This window comes from Halictus rubicundus, chromosome 10 (genome assembly GCF_050948215.1).
Source record: "Halictus rubicundus isolate RS-2024b chromosome 10, iyHalRubi1_principal, whole genome shotgun sequence".
Taxonomy (NCBI): domain Eukaryota; kingdom Metazoa; phylum Arthropoda; class Insecta; order Hymenoptera; family Halictidae; genus Halictus; species Halictus rubicundus.
Genome location: NC_135158.1, coordinates 11285280 through 11306966, shown reverse-complemented (window position 1 = coordinate 11306966; position 21687 = coordinate 11285280). Strand labels below are relative to the sequence as shown.

The following is a 21687-nucleotide window of genomic DNA, read 5'->3' as shown; positions in this document are numbered from 1 at the left end:
AAAGTTTGTCATCCGTTCATTCATCCGTCCATTTTCTATATTTCATACAAAATTTATGAACATCCACATAGTGAAAATACGTCCTAAAGATTTCTACGTCTAACACGGACTTTTCGAACGAACCAATAATTAAGCTTATCGCGTATGAGATTAACAGATGAAATAATAATTTGTTTTGTTTATGTTAAAGTAAGAATTGTTGAGACGTACTCTGTAGGTTATGATGTACGGTGCATATCGTCCAGTTTCTCTAAGCTAGGACTTTGGTTAGTATGGCCGGCTTGCGTCCTTGGGCCTCTTTAACTGGACTTTTAAACGTTTCATCCCTATCTGGAAGCCATTCATTGCTTGAATTGCCTGCTGCGCACTCGTTGGATTGTCGTACGACACGAAACCTGGAAGACCGAATGATAAAACTGATAATAGACACCAGAAGGGAACGTTGAGTCACGTGTCTTACTTTTCGAAAACACCTGAAATAGAATGACACACTTATTTCGTAACAACGTGAGAATAGTATAGAAATCTGATGCGATGTGATGTTTCGTTATAACGTTTCGAAACGAAACGAATTCTTCATTAGAAATCCTTTCATTAACCCATACGTTAGCAACCGATGCGTCGCATAAATCTGTATCGTGAAACTATAAATTGAATAGCGTCTAATTAATTCAAAGTAGTTTTATGATATTTTTCGAAGAACATATTAATCGTTGAAAGAATTATAGTAAACGAATATCCAGCTATCCCGTTGCCAACATAAGGATTAAAAGAGCTTATGTACACCACTAAAGATTAGCAGTATAGAAATATAACTGAAACCGAAGCTATGCTGAAAATTGTAAGAATAGCACCGACGAAGGAACTGTCTGTTGAAGTACATTCTAAATAAAACACTGGAAAATAAAAAGGAATTGTTCGGAAGAAAATTGAAAAAAAAAATTCGTGGCGCAAAGGGTTAACGAATTGGCGGTTTATCGCTCGATGAAAATGAGAAGCCGAGTACTATACGTGCCCGACGGTGTCGAGCTATCGAAAGGGTACTTCAGTAGCCAACCAGTGATTTAGATTAGTCGATACGCCGGCAGGAATAAAAAGTTTTCTACGATGGGATCTCGGTATTATCAAAGTTTCGTCTCGGAACGGGCGAAAGTGAGAGGGAACGAAAAGGTGTACGATAACGAAGCTTTTAACAACAGGAGCGCCGCTGAAAGGTCATCAGGGCCATCCCAGTTTAAGCCAATTTTGACCATTAGCCCCGATCCAATTTTAGTTTTGCCATCATGGCGGCCTACTGCCTGACCAATCGCGGCTGTTCATCGCTCAACGGCCACCGCTTTTACTCAGAGTTCGTAAATTACGTTTACCAGGCGACTGAAAGAGACTTTAACTCTCGTTCGATGGAAAACATTTCTTTTGCGCGCAGGTGTATTTTTTTTTTTCGTGTCCAGTCGGGGCCCGGCCCGTTATCGAGTTTCGAGAAATTAATTTGGAGCATTGTAACGCGGCCTTCAACGTACGCGCACCAGTCGAATTACGTTTCCGCGAACCACGGCAGCGAATTATTTCGGTTACAATGCTCAAAGTATTCTCGTTCCCTCCGTTTCCATCCACGTCAAAGAATTTTTTCCGCGAGCTGATCAGAGTCGATTATATCAAGTGCACGTTACAAACGAAGAACAGACGTGGACTGCACTCTTTTTTGTTCGCCGACGCAGCGATAATGATACGCGAGAGGACATATTATAAAACTGAAATATAACGACGCGCGTTCAAACATAATGAAACTTCGTTCAGTTTTGCTGGTGATGGGCATGATCCCTCTCAATTAGTATCAAATCCGGCCGAACGTCATACTTGCCCCCCAATCTTTTGATTCCTATTATACGTAATTCTATTCGTTTCGGTGAGTTGAATACGAATATGGCTCTTTCGTTTTTGACGGAAATTACAAGTCCCGCGATATTCGCTGAAAAGTTTCTTACTAACACATTGAATTTTCCCCATAAGTACTAAGGTAATCGTTAACTATTCAATGGTAATATTAATAGTATTGCAGTATTAAGTAGTGTTGCAAATCAGTCAGCAATTTACTGTCTTTACAGAAAATTCCTAAACTCCGTGCGCTCCCTCTCGACATGAATCTCATTGAAAACGTCTGGAGTTTTCAATAGATGATTAAAAAAAAAATGATGGATATTTGACAAAATCAAGCCAAAATAATGGATACGATAAATGAATGCATAGGATGTATATCGGGAAGGGTGCATGCTGTAATAAAAGCAAAGGGAGGAAACACAAATTATTCTGTATCTACGTGATATAGTACGTACTGTAATTGTTACTAAAAAATATTATTATATTCCGTTCTGGCCATTTAATTCTACCGTGAATAATTTGAAAAATCATTAGCGACCTCAATTTTTTGGCCAGAGACTGTAATTCGGCCTATCTTGACCATCGATTGCCGTCAATTGTTCCGCATGTATTAATCCAAATGATTTACAATTAAACAAAGAACACTAATCTATAACTAAGAATCTAAATAATATATGCAAATGAAGTATAAAATCAAACTAAATTAAGTAACTTTCAAACACACACATAGGTACGTACACAATAATATTACACACATTATACCAAACATAAATGACAAAACATTAATACATATTCAAGTAAATAGTTGTTATGTTATCCATTGTCCGAATTTTGTGAGGGTTTCCAATTTCGAAAAAAAAATGTATTTTCGATGCGGTCTAACGGTGAGGCCTCCTCGAGCTAATCGATATTCTGATCGGTTATGTCGATCATTATATTGTATTATCTATAATTATATTATGTTATAGTGTATTCCATATAAGTGTTCGATTACCGGATTGTTTGAAAATCACGAGGAAAAATCGGATCACACCCATCTCTAAAAGTTACAAACGACTACCGGTAGAACAATATTAACTATGCCAGTTGTTAGCGAATAGCCTACGGACGTGCGCGACCGTGCAATCGTCCGTGTCAATGTTCGCGCATTTGTTCCGTGTGCGATTAATCAGAGCGGACCGCGTTTTTAGAATCCCTTTCGCTGCGGTCTACTCCGATGTATCAAAAAAGGCTTCCCGGATTCATTTCAGTCCAGCTGAATGGGCATTCGCGTTAAATAGGGACTTTGTGCATGCGAGCACTAAATGTTTGCATGCCCGTTGGCACATTGAGAATTTTTAGCAAACGTGAAATGCCACATCCAGTTCGAATGATTATTTCGTTTGGAATAATTATGGAAACATCACATGGCAAACGCTGTATTAATATCGTCAAAATGAAAATTTGCATTTTGGACAACGGTGTAAAGAAATTGTTTGAAAATGCAGGAAAGTAAATAATATAAGGTGTCCTTGAAAGGACTTTATTCGTATTTTTAGGTTCCTCGTATTGTATGAATTTTGCAATATAGGCCCACATAAAGAAATTTGTAAAAGACGACTTTTAGTATTTTCTATGAAATACCGACAAGTTGCAATTGCTCCTAAAATGGATTTGCAAGACAGCTTGTACCCTAAGCCTTTCAATATCGTACAAAATTTCAAGTCTCGTGAACTCGTGTTAAACAAAGTTATTATTACGTGTACGGAGAGATTTTTGACCGACTGTATTCTCAAAGACACTTTCAAGGTTCTAGACCAGAAGATCCTCTCAATTGGAACTTAAGCCAGCAAGCAAGCTGCTGCTGTCTCCTACCTTTCGATCTCAAGATCGTTCGCGAGTTTACCTGTTCAACGGTCTTACGTTTCTCCCTTCCAGGCCACGATTGATCTGTTTCGCGGGAAATGACACACTTACCGAAACATTTACTCTGGTTGGTGGCCCGGTCGATGAAAACCTTCGAGGATATGACATGGCCAAAAGGGACGAACGTCTGCATGAGCTCAGTGTCCCCAAACTCTTGAGGCAGGTGATAGATGAAGAGGTTGCAGCCCTCGGGCCCTGAGAGAGAGCAGCCTACCATATAAATCAGAGCACATCTAAACATCTAAACTTGAAGTATAATACTCAAGTTTGAATGTTAGTTCTGGATGAGTTTCGTCCTATGCAATAATGATTCCGACGCGTTCAGGAGAGCCGCCTCGTGGTCAGCGAGGATACACACATTCGCTCTCCCTCCATGTAACATTTTTTCTCTGAATGCGTTTTTCTTTTTCTTTTTCTTTTTTTTTTTTTTTTGATGAAAATGAAGGTGTAGATTTCGGTGTTCGTCTTTCGATGACAATCTGATTTCTCTCTCGTCGCACAGAAATCATAAGGGATGATAGCAGACAGCGGTGTATATATATATATTTTTTGATAATGAATCGCAATGATTGGGTGATTCGAAAGAATTGGTGAACAAAACGTGAAACGGGACAGAATGACCGCGGGGAACTGAAATGAGAGGAGAACGGAGACAGGAAACGAATAAGGCCAGGGAAATGATGATAAAGATAGGACAGTTGGAGAAACAATTGAAATAACAGGTTGACGGGACGAAAGAAGTATGAAAATGCCGACGAAGAGAGTAATGATTAGAGTGTCACGACGATATCCGTCACGACAATGAGACTTTTCGCGGCTCAAATAACGTTGAGTATTTATACTTTCAAATATACAAACACACAACACTGGGATTCACAACACAATGGCGAGCGAGGTGAAGGGGTTTTCAAATGAATGCAAATGGATATGAGGGGTACAGTGATAATAGTGATGATACTGATTACGATAGTGCGACACTTTACATGAGTTCGTCGTCAGACATATTAATCCGTCGTCATGTTTTTCCCAGGCATAATTTCGCCCGAGCTTCGTGTGAACCGCATGAAAATGATACACTGCGTGGAAATTCGATAGTAAACGATAAAAGTGCTAATGCGATACATGAGATTCAGATATTTACATGAGAATAATACTCGTCGGTTCTTCGGGTATTCTCGCGGAGTCTTCGGAAGCGCAATACAGTGTTTACTCGATATATGTCAAAAACACGGGTCTAATCAGGGACATATATCGGCAAGCAGATACTATTCTTTGATCCACGCGATCTTACATTCCTCGGCGACCGAGGTCTCTCGAGCTTCTTGGCCCCTCATGGGGTTATACCCCGCGGAAGCGGGGATGGTTCTGGGACTTTTATCGGCTAGGCATTTAGGACGTATATAGAGGAAACACTGTACCTTCGTCTTCTCGCTCGGTTGCACCGGCGATATTTATTTTCATTTTCGTTCAGACTCCCGTAATTATTATCCACTTCGTTAACGAACGTGATCCGGTGCGTTCATTAAATTCCGTTAAAGTTTTTAAATGGAACGCAATTCCTTTTCCGGTTGTAATTTCGCAGCTATCGTCGGACAACGAAGAATTCTTTCCTTACTTTATGTCAGCCGCAAGAGGGCACGAAGACACCGGCGATTAATACGTCCGCGGAGAAAAGTCCAATGAGAGAAGCAAAGCGAAGGGTCGGAATAACGAGAGTCCAAATAAGGATTTAGCTAATTTCACTGAACTTTATAACTCCGACGTCAATTAGCGGCGATTATGACCATGGAAACTTCTGCTCTCTTGGCCAGCGTTTCCTGACTAACGGACGCATTTAAGTAATGAGATGGCTGCCACTCAACTTTTAGGATGCTACTCATCGCGACTCGTTTGTTCCTTGGGCGAGATTCACCCCTCTGTCACTTTATCGCCTTTACGAACAACCGTCGCACTGTCGAATTACTCCAGAGTGTAATTGTCCGTTCCCAGTTCCGTGAACAATTACTATCTTCGTTCACTTGAAAGTTCACAGACGATTTTAGATTCGCTTGCTACTTAAAACGCGATTACGTATAAGTGGCCTTCTGCGGACAAGTTTCTACATTGATACTGGTCGGATATTCGAACACACTTGAGATACGAGCGATCCGAGCGTCAGGGAAAGTGAAAATTTTCAAAATAAAATGATTTACGCATTAGTAAATTGATCGTTCTAACATTTCAAAAAACTCAGGTCGTTCGTTGCAATTTTAAAGAAAGTTTTAAAGGGTGTACGAATATTTTTTGAAAAGAAAATCAATACTTTTCAGATCATAAAACTGCTCGTAGATTCACGGACCAAGTACGATTATAATTTTACGTCAGAGGTAGGCACGAGTTTTCGCGAAAAAGTAGGAATTAAAAATCGTCGGGAGTAGCACAGGGTAACAAACGTTTTCTTTTTCGTGGGCACGGTCTTCGTCTCGGTAATAACTCGATCGTAGTTGTCACATGAAACCCAAATTAGAGCCAGTGTCGACAGGTTTCTGGTTTCGACGTAGGGGAGAATGGAGGAGGAATTGCGGTGGACGCAGGGAATCACGAAGAACGAGCCATAAATTCAAAACGTCGTCGTGCCGTGCGATCGTTGATCCTGAAATTGGTTTTCGACTCTCTAATTGGCCCACGCGCGGTACGTGCACGCGAATTTAATGAAAGCAACACCTCCTCCGAACCCTCTGTAGACGTATCAACGGCTAGACAAGCCGTTCAGTTGAGAATCCACCGAAACCTGCTATTCAATAACTACAAATTTCCTTTTTTCTCTTTTTTTCGGAATTTCTTTCAGCAATATTTTTATCCGAGTGATTCGAGCTTTGAAATGTATGCAGAGTGGCCAATAGTCCTCGGCTGTTTAGTACAACTTTCACAGAACATGTGTGCTTTTGATAATTGATTTGATTATTTTTCGAAATTCAGAGAAAGCGATTCGATGTGATAACACTGTTTTCTAGATTGATACGCTTGATACAATTGTATTAAAGAATGCAAAATGGGACGTAATTCAATCTAATTACTTTGTTTGTTTTTTCGAAAGTATGTTTTATATATTATACTCTAATACTTGTTCTATTTTCGTGTCGCTCTTTGTAATTCCGTAATTCCGTGAATTTACGTCTCACATTGTATATCCATCGAAAGAAAATGATAGACACACATTCTGTTGTTAATAACTTATCGACAGATAATGCCATGTGACGTGAAATCGAAGACTGCCTTTTATTACAGGTGACACCATGTTGCGTCACATGAACGTTACCATTATACGATGTCGATTCCGTCTATCTCAAGCAGCTAGAATATCTTTGGTTCTGTTAATAATCCATAATATAGCAAATAAACTGATCCAAGAGGACCTTAAATATAAATCGTTAGAAGATCTTAAGTATAACACTATGACAACACAAATACATCATAGATTGATTTTTAAATATAAAATATGATCAATAGAAAAATATTTGAGCCGTTTATTTTGAAAGTGGCCTAAGTCCATTTGTCAATTATTTTTTGTTGCCCATAATTACGTGTACAACTTCAAGTTAGCTGTCATCTTTGGACACATAAGTTTTCGCAGTTAGTTCAATAATTAAAACCGTCACTTTGAAAGTGGCCCAAGTTCAATCCATTATTGATAATGTATTTCGCATCAACAAAATTTTTGGAGGACGCAATTTTTAAAAGGATAAAGAATTCTAACGGAGAAACAATAAATTGGTTAAAAATATGCTGGATGCGTTTTTTGAGAGATGAACCATATAAAATTTTCTATAAGACATCAATGGATGAGAATGCAAAGTTTAAAATCCTGGATTTATTACCACGTCGGGTTAGACCAAGAAAGTTCGAAAATATTGTATTGACACCACTTTATAAAAATATAAGACGAATTACAACAACAAAATACAAGGACATGATGGACTTACTACGATACATACCACCGGAGCACCATGACTTCTTCAAATCCCTCTCGCATACACAAAATGTAGATGAGCAGTAAATTGTTATGTAATGTATGTAGTTAGAAAATGTCCTGAATTGCATAAATTGTGTTTTTGAAGTGTTGTAAAGATATATAAAGTAAATTGAGTATTGTCTTTTCAATTTGAAGCATTTTAAATTATGTCAAATGGCCTTGGGCTCTTTCAAATTTTATTACGAATCTGGTTGTTAACTTTGAAAGTGGCTTAACTCCATTTTTGGTAAGAAAACACATATTATTCACTTAATAATTGCTATTATTTTTATAGGAACTGTAAATTGAACTCTTTTAGATACACTTAAGCAGTATGACACATTGGTATCCTATACGTATATTCTTAATTTTATTGAAACTCAAACCCTTAAATATCGCAATTTAAGTATAAGTGGATTTAGGCCACTTTCAAAATAAACGGCTCATTTATCCATTACAACCCTACCTTGTTTGACGGAACAATTATTTCCTGTAACATTTTTCATAACAAAAACTGAAATATTCTGGGTGCTTGAGGTTATATTTTGCCGTACGACAATGTTATTACATAGACTGCAGATTTTATGCGTTTGTGGCAAAAATAGATGGGTTGTAACTTCAAACATTAAAAGTATTGCAACAATTTAAGAGTACCAATACATTTTTTCCAACTGAAGAAAACTACCGAGAGAAATAGATTTCTATTTGGTTCTTATGTCTTGTAATTGCTGTAAACAATATTTATTTTGCATAGAGATCCGCAGTCTAGTTATTACATTTCGATTGTTCACATTAGCCGGCAGTTTTCAAGATTACGGCTCCATCGATAAGGTGTCAGCGAAACCACTCTGTACACTCGTCACGATTCGTGGTTGATCGTCTCGTAATAGCCAACGATCAATGCTGTTCAACATCGCAACACCGAACATAGCCAAAGAAATCCACACCGAGTGCAATGATGTAATAGCAATGTAGTAGTCCATCCACAGAACGAAGGTAGAGTTCCGGTGATACACGTTGAAAAATGTTGATGGTATACAAGAATCGATCAAGAGAAGGAAGATATACGAACACCGAGAACACCTTGTAAAACGTGTAACATTGAAATAGGTCAGAGAAGCGAAAATGATCGACGAAGCGACAGTAAATATAAAATCGATAATGATGTCATGCAATGATGACAGAGTAGACCATTTTGTTTTCCTGACATCGTCGCCGTGTTGTATACACGTTTACGCGCTACACCTCGAGTATCAACACTGAACATTTTCCCTGGAACCAAAGCCCCCAGACAGTTAGTTTGCTCAAAAGCCCTCCAAAGAGGAACAGCGCGTGAAAATCGGGTTCTGCGAGTATAGTTAGTGTACTTTTTGCCAAAACACATTCGCCACAATGACAACAGTTTGTTCTTTGATATCATCAATATTTATTGGTCTGTCGAAAATCAATAATTAACCAATAACCATTTATCAATATTTACAAGTAGCAATTTGAATCGTCAGTTAACAAACATTCTCAAGTGATGTAACCAATAAATTTTGTTTCAATTATTAACTATTGTACGCTCCACAGAAATGTACAAAAAGATTCTCCCGTAGTTTTCACCCATTTTCCTTTTACGCTTCGAATGGCGGTCCTTGGGTCCATTTCGAACCAGAGTTACAAACGTTCTATCGAGATTTTAGCTTTTTTAGTAGCCAATTTGTATCATTAGCTACTTGTATCAGGTTCCAATAAGAAAGTAGGTTCAAAAGTCTGTGCAGTAAAATTAGAACCAACCATTTTATGGCTGTGATAAAATGAAAAGCATCCGCCTTGCGAGGGTTGAAACATCAAAATACACCGCAATCCACATAGAAACAAAAGATTGGACAGTATCAGGAAGAGAAAATGGGTGAACGTTGAATGTCGAGGAGCGTACAAAGCCTGCTTTCGAGAGAAGTAAAGTGTTAACAGCGATTGATTCAAGAGTTGATAGAGTGAAGAGACGAAACCGTTCGTCTTCGTCGGACACAGTGTACATCGAGATTTTCGTTGCAGCGAGAGTGTGTCGGGCAGTAACATACATGTATATCTCGTTGAAGCGTCTACATCGCAGAGAATGCGTTGACGAGATATTGTGTATTCGAAGGAGAGGGGCGAAAAATTGCATCCGAAAGGAGTGAAAAAGGGAAAACGCCGGGAACCCTGAACGGAACCGGGGAGGGGAAACGCTGTTGCGGGAAACTTCCCATTATCCTACAACGTAACAACGGATAGCCGGCAGGCGTAGTGGCAAAGTAATTAAAACTTTCGTTTTATTTGCATTATCTCATTGTTAGGCGTCGTATATTCTAATAATGGCGAGTTGTTAATTGCAATTAGACGTTGGCTGAGCTCGCCGTCCCTACTCTTTTCTACCCACGTTCTTATCCACCATCTTCCGCCCCTTCTGTCACCCCCTTTTTCTCCCACCCGGAGATGCTCGTCTTTTCATTCACAAAGATAACATCGGAGATCAGTTTGTTCGTTGCCCCCCTCCCCCCTCCCCTACCCGCTACTCTAACCCGCGTCGATATTGGTTCCGATTAATCTTACACTTTCAATCGAAGTCAATCGGGTTTAATTAATCGCATCTTCTGGCTCTCGCGGCGGATAAATTCTCGCCGAACGCTGCGCGGTTCCACGGATCCTCAGACCCGACAGCGTCCGACGGATATTTTTTGGTTAGCGTGGCTGTAATTTGACCGGCGCGGCGCGGTTCGCGTTGCGAAAGAAAAGCCCTATTTCGTGCCACCGACCCCCGCCTCTCCCCCCCCCCCCCGCGCCAGAGAAACCCGATATTATTCGCGATATTGAAAGAGAATATAGTGGTTGAATGGAAAATTCATCAACGGTTGTTGGTTATCCTCCCTTTTCACCGGTATGATTCAACTAGAAAAAAGATCGTAACGGTACGTGGCGAAATTAAAAATGATCCGTCAACCGTGCCCGGTGAAAAGAATTTTTTCGGTTGCAACGCGTAACGGGCGTATCGGATTTTTCTTACGTTCGCTCGCAATTTTTCTCTCCGTTTGCCCCCTCCCACCTCCGGAGAAAAAAAAAGAAATCGTATCGTTCCCCTGTTTATTTGTCAAAAATGCCTTTCCGGCAACGTATCAATTCGCCTACAACGAATTCTCCACGCAGCGGACAGTAATGCTCGTCTATAGCGTTTTCGAAGGCGTTGCGACGCAACCGACGAGGGATTAGTCGTGTCTGGACGTTCAGGATTTGGATCTACGATTTCGGGACTGCAATCGTTCGTGTTTACAGTCAACAGTTAGACGTTAATGAGCGTGTTGGTACTTACCTTCTCTCTGCGTGGGCGCCACGGCGGTCATCGGCTGTGGAATAGCTTGAGGGAACTGGCTGTAGACGGCAGGATAAGCTGCGACAATAACAAATAACAGATACATCATGATGAGTCTACATCTAGACACGGAAGTACATGCTGTCGTCTTCGTTCGTTCCCGAATTTTCTTCCGCATATATACAGCTTGTTACCAGCAGGAACTTTCCCGATCAAACAAAGAACTTATGCTGCGCGCAGGAAATTTAACTTTTGGATCAAAAACGCGAGCGTTCCCGTTTATTCGAGCGCGAGGAAACTAAGTTTCGATGAACCGGCGTGAAATATAGATTTCATATTGCAGTCGCATTCGCCGAGGATACTTTCGGTTGATTGCTCATCGTTCCCTGGAACCATGCCGAATCAAATAAAGAGCTCCAGTGTTCAAGGAAAACTCTAGTTCCTTTTATCAGGAAAACTCGAAATGGTCTAGGGTACCATCGATTTCGGAATATACCAGACAATTTGCAACGTTAATTAGTCAACATATGTTGTTGAAGAGTTCTGGGTTGTTAACGAAGAGAAGCTAACACGTCAAACATGATCACCGCCAGACCGTGATCATTAAATCCTTGCGGCAATTCTTCGAAGTTGTTCGCCAACAAGACTCGTTCAACTATTCACTCGCCTAATTTAGCTACCTGGTCGTTAATGACTATACAGTTTAGGGGATCTTCTCCTCTGGAAGCATGTCTGACAATAATGTCGTCGAGCTTTTTAAGATCCACTACCATTGAAAATCTTGCAATCTTTAAATTTTGGAAGTACAACTTTGAGAGAAGACAAATTTTTAGAACTAGTCCACAATGAACGACCTTTTCGCGTTTGGTTTCCGTAGCTGGGAAACGTTGTCGGTCAAAGAATTTATTCGCGTGTAGTTTTCTATCCGGATGTCAAGCGCGAATCGAACGATATTTTGATATCGATGTGAAACGACCACGTCGATCAACAAGCTGCGAGTGATTCGGGGAACTTATAATCGTTGTTGGTGAATACGATAGGCGATCGAAGCAGAGCGGCGCGGCGATTCGGGTCCCGAGCAAATAGAAGAGGAAAATTCAAAAACAGAATTCCACGTTTGTACAAGCCTCGCGGTGCACGGTATTTTTCTAAACGCAGTCAGTTCGGCGAATTAACAAGAGGAGCTTTGGTCCGACAAGCGAGTTCAAAAGCAAACGAAAGCCGAGTCGCCAGAAGAGGAAATTCTTTTTCCGTGGCGCTCTTTCGGCTTGGCAGTCGTCGCAGTCGTTCGGATGGCGTTTCCCTCGACAAGGGTATTCCACGCTCAACGTTCTCGTCGTTCCCCGTGACTTTTAATACGATACTTTTGTACTTTGCGACCCGTTTCCGCCATTAACGGAACTGTTGATATCAACCGGTACGCTTCCGAATCATGCGACAACCCGTATCCTGCCGTTACGAGCGAAACACACAAGAAGATAGGTTTGATTCCGTATCAAGGAAGAACACGCTGTTTAGGTAATTCGAGAGTCGTCTAAACTTTGGTCATCCGAATTCGTAATTGGAGAGAGGCACTTCACTACAAACGGAGAATTGTTCAACGAAAAACAGCTGAACGGAACTACGTCGTTTACAATGTCGCCTGCTGCAGGGCAAATTTTTCTGGAGTAATTCAATTACTATCGGGGACCAGAAATTTGATTTCGATCTGCTAAACACGATATTTATGCGTTCGCAATTTTCACGAATCTACCAACAGGTTTCTATCGTGAAATAGGAAATTGGAAATGAATCAATGGCATAGGAATATTAAAAATTTTTAACAATAAGAAAACTTTAGCCCCCACCTGTCGGAATTGACAGAATGATAAAAACCGAAGCTTCGGTCATCTGAGTTCGTAATCGAAGAACAAACCTAACCACAGAGAATTGTTTGCAGAAATGAAAAACTGGTGGACTAAACAACGCCATCTACGTTATGGCGTTCAGCGGGTTAAACTCTTCGGGATATGTCTAGTTATTCGAAGCTGAAACGCTCGGCAACGTGTAGACCGAAATGAATAAATGGGTGCTTCACTGCATGATATTAGAGAGAAGCAATTATAACGGCATTAATTATGCCTTGGCAAATATTTAAAACGCGCTCGATTGATGTTTGCTTGTGACGGGTAAACGCGGAAGGGGGTGAGGCGGTAACGGAGATGAAGGGGAACGGATATTCGCTCTCAGATCAGAAGAAATAAATTTTCGCTTGGAAATTAATTATTTTTGTGCAAATATGACTTTAATATATTCCGATTGATGGTAGGTACCGGAGGTTCCGTGTATGAGATAAATACGCCGCGCCGCCCGTATAATCGTTAACCGTCCGTCGAAAATAAAAGACGATTGTAGCATTCCGAACCGGTGTATGTGTTTTTTTTTTATTTTTGCATTTGCCGATCTTCGCGAACTGTTTATACTCGGCTAAAATCGAGAGAATAAATATCCCATATTTTTTATCTCGGTCAAACAGCGGAAATCAATACTGCCCGATTAAACACGCTAAATTGTATTCCGTGTTTGACGAACATTTAAAAATCTCGACGCTCACGGTAACAAGATGGATATGTACGCGTACGTGCAGGTAAATAACGCGGATTGTAATTATTCGAACGAAGGAGATTTCATACTTCGTTCCGCTTTCGAATGATTGGCGGAAATTTTTCTACGGAATTTTTGTGAATATGAAAGGAAATGATATTATATAAATTATTTAAATTATGTTATATTATTTTTAGAAATATTGTTAATAAATGTACTGATTCTAACTCCTGTCTGTATAACTCTTTTTGACTAAAAAAAAAAATATTTTTGGTTTGTCCAATATTCTAGTAAAATAGCCCGAAAATTCCAAAAAAGATCAATTCGACTCATTGCTCACAATACATTTCCAAATCTACGTTCATTTTCGACGATTCATACCAGGCTCCGCCCTCAAAGCAGTAATTGGACAACGGTACGCGCATAGTAAAAAAGAAAAATTGACAATTAATGTTTCAACCAAGTATCATTATACGTCTGGTCTATAAGCTCGTCGGGCGAAACGGTTTTATTATCGCGGTGGTAACGTCCATGTCGTTTGAACGTCGAAAGTCGTTCGAATAATTACGAGCGGCACAGTGACGCGCGTACAGAAAAATTGCGCGGGGGAAGGGAGGGGGTGGGGTGGTGTGGGGGTGTGGGCACGTCGTCGTTCGCGAATCGAAAGAGAAAATAATTATTAATCCCGGGCGAAGTTGTCACCGTCCAATGTTTCTGCAGGCCATAATGAGACACGAGCGTGGAACTTGCGAAACGAGATTCGAATGCTCCGTTATTAATTCAATCCGTGAAACAGAGAGTTTATCAGGGCCGTGCGTTAATTGCTAACGGCGGATGGAACGAATTGAAGTTTAGTTACGTCGGAACGCTGATTATCTCTGAAACGGGATCGACCATTTCGATGCTGATTATTGGATTATAATTTCTGCCGGTGCGTCGCACTATGATGTAACACCGTGTGTCGTTTCAAGCCTTCGACGTCCAGCGTCGATTTCTGCGTCGGCTTGTTGTTTCGGTGTATTGGTAAACATGCAAGGCACACAATACGTTCAAAAGTTTACAATATAGAATGTACAACGACGTAATATTTAAAAGGAACACCGAGGTACACCGTAAACAGCACATCAGAAGCACAACACGTCGACGCGGCACGTCTATAATATGATATATAATATAATATACATATATATATATATATATATATATATATATATATATATATATACCGAGAATATATACATATGTATGTATACACACGCAGACTCGCCACGCATCGCGTATACATACGAGTATTCATGGTGGTAAATGTAACGATGAGACATCTATGTCCTTTACACACGCGTGTATATGTATAGGTGATCATGTACATATACCATATACACATGCGAGCATAGCTGCATGCAACAGCCAGAAACGCGACCAGCGGAATCGAATCTTTTAGAGTTAAGTGCTCGAGTGCTCGGATAAAAGCATATTACGATCGAACGTTCGGATTCATTTATTTTTGTGTCCTGTGCGAGTCGATTTCGCCTAAAATTATCATTTAAAAGAGTGTGCCCGGATTGATTCGCTTCGTCCGCGGCGAAAAAAAAAAATGAAAAAAAAAACAACAACACCGTCCGATTTTCTACGCGACAACGTGCTCGCAACAATCTGTTCGAACAACGTGTGCGCGCAATCGAGAGATCGCGAACGAACGTTTCCAATTCCGCGAATTCGTCAGCGTTCGCGTTCGCCGAGGAGATGGAAAGCATGGGTGATTGGACGTTGGATAAACTTCATTCGTCCTGTAATATCTTAATCGAGTGACAAAGCAATAAAATACCGACGGAATTTTCTTTCCGAAACTCATTACAGAATCCGATGCATTGTTCTTCGCGGATTGGCTTCGAGCTTTATGCGATTATCGAAAAGCGTTGTACAATGCGTTCCGCTATATAGTCCCCGTGGAAACTCGCTGCAGATATACTAGGGCTTGACGGAATCCTCGATAAAACGAAGGGTAAAAAGGTAAATGGAGACGAGAGGGAGAGAGAGAGAGAGAGAGAGAGAGAGAGAGAAAGAGAGAGAAAAAGAACTTACCTACTCCGGTGTAGGCTTGCATTCCAGGATACGTGGCATGCTGGAGTGCCGCCTCCCCATTGGGCAGCCCTTGTGCTGAAATGGACAGATGGAGGCCATCTACACTTCAGTAAGCTCAGCTCTTATCGGGGACAGACCTACGTCTAAGGCCCCTCTCGCAATACTGACCAATCGATATCGCACGGTATCCTACATTCTTGGATATTTTTAGAATTACACCGACAATTTTACAATTATATCGACATAATCGTTAAAACACGATTATTCGCATCATCCCCAACAAATTAACCAAAGTGTAGAATGTGTTACTTGATCAGTATCGTGGAAAAACGCTACAGATCCTTATAGCACAATAATATCATTAAATCTACTCATTCGTCTGTGATTGGTCCAAAAAACCGAAAAAATAGTCATTTGTAACGCGAACAACACTCTCGGTATTACCGTCATGCGTGAAATTTCGTTTTCCCGTTTGCAGAAAGCGTGTGATTGAAAAATCAATGTTCGTAGTTTCGCGTCTACGATCGTTCGTTCTTTTTTTGTTTTTTCGGAAAAATGCAAGCTTTTCGCGTAGGTTGGCGGCGTAGAATCGAAGTGCGAGGGCGAGGTTACTTGGTTATCGTCGGAAACGCGGAATAATACAGTCCAGCGTCGATTGGCCGAGCATTGCGCAGGGGCGGCACACTGCGCCTGAGTTGATACTCACGTCCCGCGTAGGTCTGCGGTATCCCGTTGGTGTAGACACCTGGATCCGAACCTGCCTGACCGGTAGGTTGTGCAGCCATGTTGAAATTCGGCATCGTTGGTGACGGTAACGACGGTATCGCCCCGTTAACCGGCTGTCCTGTACCGGTACCTATGAGCAAACCTGATCAGTACACACCGGTCACCCTCTTGCTCTTACAACATCGACCTCGGTTAACCCTCTCCCGGCGCGCGGCATCATCGGATCGGGAATGCTCACGGCGTCTGTCTGACGTTTAGCTAGTTGCCCTCTCCTCTGTACATCCTGTCAACCGATTTACGGTATATACCGTATAATTGGCAGGACGCCGGAAACGGGTTTACGGGGGTGATCCGTATGCCTCGCGCCGTGTTTGAGGGTCTGTATGATCTGCGGATCGCAGGAATGTTGATCCGATCTTAGGACTAATAACGATTCGTGACAGACTAACGCCAGACGAATTGATCATTTGCCCTTCGCTACTTGAATGTTTCGACACCGTAATTGTAGCTATATACCTAGCGGAGACTGGTCACCTAAAATACTACTCTGTAAATTAAAAGGCGAGTCTCGTGTACATTTCAGTCTTTCTGTATTTCATAAATCAAAAGTATAATATTTGAAAAACATGAAATATAGTATTAGGGGTATCCATAAGTAATCAATCATTTGCAAAGAATTTGTTTTGCCTTTAGTTCTGTATCGATCGTTGAAGAGTAGAAAAATAGAGTTGAAAAATATTCTAAAAAGTATCATTTCTTTTACAACCCTGTAATAAAATGGCGGCCTTCCGTGCCTTCCGAGGATCATATTCGTCATTGCACACTTTTCCATTTTCATGCGGGATTTAATGCAACGGTAACAACAAAGAAAATTTGCGATGTTTATGGAGATGTATTGAAGGTCAACAAGTTTCAACGTTGGTTCAGAAGGTTTGCTGCAGGTGATTATGATCTCTCTGACAGGCCTCGAAGTGGACGACCAGTTGAATTTGATAATGACACCCTAAAATCTCCAGTGGAAGCCGATCCAAAATTAAGTATACAAGAATTATCGAGAAGCCTTGGGTCCACATGATCAACTATACAAAGGCACCTACACGAAATGGGAAAGGCATATAGGCAAGGAATATGGGTACTTCATCAATTATTTGAGACCAACAAGAATGTTCGTCGATCAATTTGCACTTTATTGCTACCCAGATTTCGTAGAGATCCATTTCTTAGCAGAATCGTTGCCGGAGATGAAAAATGGATACTTTATGATAACATAAAGCGTTCCAAGCAATGGCTTTCTGCAAATCAAATCGCAATATCAACCCCTAAACCTAGCTTATCACTTAGAAAGGTGTTACTGTGCAATTGGTGGAACTGTCGTGGCATAATTCACTTTGAGTTGTTGAAACCTGGAGAAACAGTTACTGCTGAGTAGTATTGTCAGCAATTGCAACGGCTGTATTCAGAACTATTGAAGAAGAGGGCATCTTTAGTCCACAGAAAAGGTGTAATACTGCAAATTGACAATGCCCGGCACCGTACAGAGAAACTCACTCAGGAAAAAATCAAAGAATTGCAATGGGAAGTTTTACCGCACCCCCCGTACTCACCGGACATTGCTCCCTCTGACTATCATCTTTTCAGATCTCTGCAGCATTATTTAAGAAATAAAACATTCACTTCTGTGAATGTAAGGAGGAAGATGTAAGAAGGCACCTTCAGTCATATTTTGCTTCACGAACCCTGGACTTTTATAAAAGGGGGATTGAAAATTTGCAGGAAAGATGGCAAACTGTCCTTGATAATGATGGAGATTATATAATAAATTAAGGAATAAAAACTTGAACTTACTACAAAATTTGTTGTAGATTTTTAAATAATTGATTACTTATGGGTCCTCCTAATATTAACATTTGGTCCGGGAATTGCAGACTCGACCGGGCTTCAGCCGTTAACTTTCATGCTGAGTATCTCGGAACTTAAAATGAATTTGACCACGAGTCATTTGTTTCTAGACAAACAATTTCCGGTTGAGACATTTTTTTATAGGATGAACAGTTTATGTATAAATTTAGGTGGTACAGTTGAGTGACTCATTCTGTACAATGATACACTACCTCAGCATGATCTCTAACATTTTAGAACAACAAATAACTGTGGAATAATAAATGATAGATAGATCTGAATTCGTTCCAACAAATGCCACGGAAGGAAAATATATGGATGAAAAAGATTAATTTTTCTTGAAAATCTGCCTGATGAATTGACCGATTGAAACATAATTTGCACAATTTGAAACCTCTTTCCCGGAACAAATCTGTGAGTGACTGTATGTCGGAGCGTTTGCGGAGAGCCGATTTCCGCGGTTACTCGACTCGTGTCTGTACCATTCCGGCCCTCCCTTTTTCCACTTTGTGTGCGCGTTCGCGAATCAGGGAAGCCGGGATAGGGAAACCGAGCGAATCTGGCGCGAGCAAGACAGAGGAGAGCCGAACGGGAAGGGGTGGGTAGGTGTAGGCGAAGAAAGAACTATGCTTTTTGGCTTTCCTCCTTCCCGTTCGGGCGAGTTTTCGATAAAGTTTCGCGGTACTGGCAATATCTTTCGCCCGAGTCACGCTCGGTGAAAATGTTGTATTGATTTACGAGCCGGTTATAAGCCAACCGACTGTACGCTGCTGCTGCTGCTGCTGCGAGGTTCGCGAGGAACAAAACGGGAGGGCGGGATAAAAGGGGAAAGATAAAGAAAGAGTTTTGCGTCGGTAAAACGGAGCAATTGCCCGGCAGAGTCTACATATGTGTGTATGTGCGCTTCCAAACTCGTTCCTCCTCCACCCCCATCCCTCGTCCGAATGTTTTTCCGGAAATCAACCGACTAGCCGATTCCTCTTCGGCCTTCTCGATACGAATGTTGCGTAATGGGGTGGGGGCAGGAGTGGGAGTTTTTATATCATACCTTCTAGCTATCATTGATATCGGTGATCAAAGCATGCAGCGATCGTGCTTGCGATTTTTACCGAGCCCGGTATTTGCTGCCCGTTTCGAATGTAAATGGTGAAACGCTGTCGAAGACACAAAAAACTTACCGGAAGTCGGTGGGACCACGGGGTTCGGCATGCCATTTAACGCGTGCGGCAATTGTCCGGTGGCTAACGCCGTCATCGGATTGATGTACGTCCCCTGTGCTGTCGCAGCAGCCATGAGAGCCGCTTGCTGCTGTAAATAGATTTTCTATGTCGAATGCGTTTGCGTGGGAACATCATATAGTATCGATTAAACCCATAATGTTCAACTTCTCCTCTGAAATGACCTCTCGTTCGTTTAAAATCGGTCACCCACGCCTATGGCGGACAGAAGAAAGTTTAAAATTCGGATTTCTGTACCCTTTTGCAAATCAAATTTACCTTGTGATTGTTTCAATGTCAAATCTTAATATCGAATTACTGCAGATTTCATTTTAAAGAAAGTGTAAGAAGTGTCCGGTTTAAAATTATTTACCCATGTTAATCGCACGCAGAATTTCTTTATAAATCGGTTTAGGTGTTTCAGGTATAGAGCGTTCGCATAAAAATATTTTGGAAAGATCCGATTCTTTTCTGTATCTACATAGATCTAGGTAATCCGAGAATAGAACATTCTGCGCGTTTTTCGTTTCGTTGTTTGAAATACTATGAGGGAAACATGAAATTCCGTCTCCTATTACCGTTGCGCAGCGTTAACAGAGCATTATCGAATGTCGCCGATAATTTCTAACAAGACAGAAACTATTACAGGTTGTGATTCGTGATAACGAGGGCAACCAGACGGTAATGTGGTAACGCGAGAACCATTAACGGTAATGTGACCCACCTGAGCATAAGCGCCGTAAGCGCCGAACTGATTGAAGACAAAAGGGTGAAGGAGTCCCATGTTCCCGGCCATTTGCTGCATGCGTCTGAAGTGTCTGTCTTTCTCAGTATCTGCAAATTTTACCACTAAGCTGGATGACGCACCCTGAAACACACATTTATTATTTACATTAAACACACGTTAAATAATTCACATTAAACAGAAGCAATTCAGTCAGTACAGCGTAACAAATTGAAATTGTGTTTTTTTATTGATTCTTTGAGTAACAAACAATTTCATATAGTGCAGCTACATTTGTTTTAACAGAACAATGCTAATATAATACAAATAATATGATTAAATGAATCGTAGTTGATTCATTCATTTATTTGCATTATATTACAATAACGGGAATATATTAATTGTAATATATTATAACATACATGAATCGCATTAGATTCATTCATTCATCAGTAGATTTAAAAACTTCACTTGCGATAGAACTATGTATAATTTACTAGAAAGATTACGAAAAACGGTATTGGTTCAGTGGTGGCTGTGGAGAATTGACTTCAGGGTTTATTGTATCATGATCATATTTTTGGCCATAGAAATTGTCGTACTGTGACAAGCACGAGTTCGAAATGCCGGTTCAAATATTCCTGTCTGACGTTTCGCTTTGTAATTTTCATGAGACGAAGTGGCACAAGTGGCAATAGGATTACCGCCACCGAGCCACAGCCACCACCATTTTCTAAAATCTCGTATTTTCCCGAGAAAATGCACATTTCTGCTGCGTTATAAATTCATGTGCCTGTGCGAAATTTTATAATGATCTTACGTTGACGAAGAATGAAATTGAAAAGTAAATCCAGCTTAAAGATATTTTGATTAATAGAATTCAGTGATATACGCTTCTGATTCTTTTTCTCTCTCTTCATTTCATAATAGGACGACGTGGAATCAGTGTAGATAAGTGTAAAAAGTAAGGATAAAAAAGAATACTTTTGTGCTTGATAAATTAATTTTTATAACGCAAAAGATCTAGTTTTATATTAGCAATGGCTAGTCCGAGAAAAGATTGATAAAAATCACTCGCTTTCATTGTCGTTAGAGGAGAACTTTCTCGGAAGGAAAAATATTATAGTATGCGTTTCACAACGTGGAAAAATCTTCCTCTTAAGACGTTTACGAAGATATGTACCTAAGGCGATGACAGTCTCGCCACACCTAAAATATAAATGGAAAGGCAACAGGTGGCCAGTGGCCATTGTGGCTACAGGGAAAAGCTCAGCTTTTGAGCTTCTGACGATATATTATATTCACGTCATCAATGCAAATGTTGGGCGTGTCTGAGCGAGTTTATATAAGG

At 40.7% G+C, this 21687-nt stretch overlaps 1 protein-coding gene across 16 annotated transcripts in view; it reads right to left on the bottom strand.

The window, feature by feature from the left end:
• The window catches only part of Bru3 (CUGBP Elav-like family member bruno 3), a 781126-nt gene that overhangs the window by 19156 nt on the left and 740283 nt on the right, over positions 1 to 21687 (bottom strand). For 8 of the 16 annotated variants that reach the window (XM_076794653.1, XM_076794647.1, XM_076794638.1 and 5 more), the window contains 7 exons: positions 20337 to 20480; positions 19574 to 19703; positions 16477 to 16638; positions 15771 to 15869; positions 11106 to 11183; positions 3835 to 3993; positions 211 to 395 (listed from right to left, as the gene is read on the bottom strand). In XM_076794653.1, coding sequence (XP_076650768.1) covers positions 268 to 395; positions 3835 to 3993; positions 11106 to 11183; positions 15771 to 15869; positions 16477 to 16638; positions 19574 to 19703; positions 20337 to 20480 — 900 coding nt within the window. In that variant the 3' untranslated portion in view covers positions 211 to 267. The remainder of the gene's footprint in view (positions 1 to 210; positions 396 to 3834; positions 3994 to 11105; positions 11184 to 15770; positions 15870 to 16476; positions 16639 to 19573; positions 19704 to 20336; positions 20481 to 21687) is intronic. The other 8 variants (XM_076794644.1, XM_076794643.1, XM_076794640.1 and 5 more) reach the window with 8 other exon arrangements.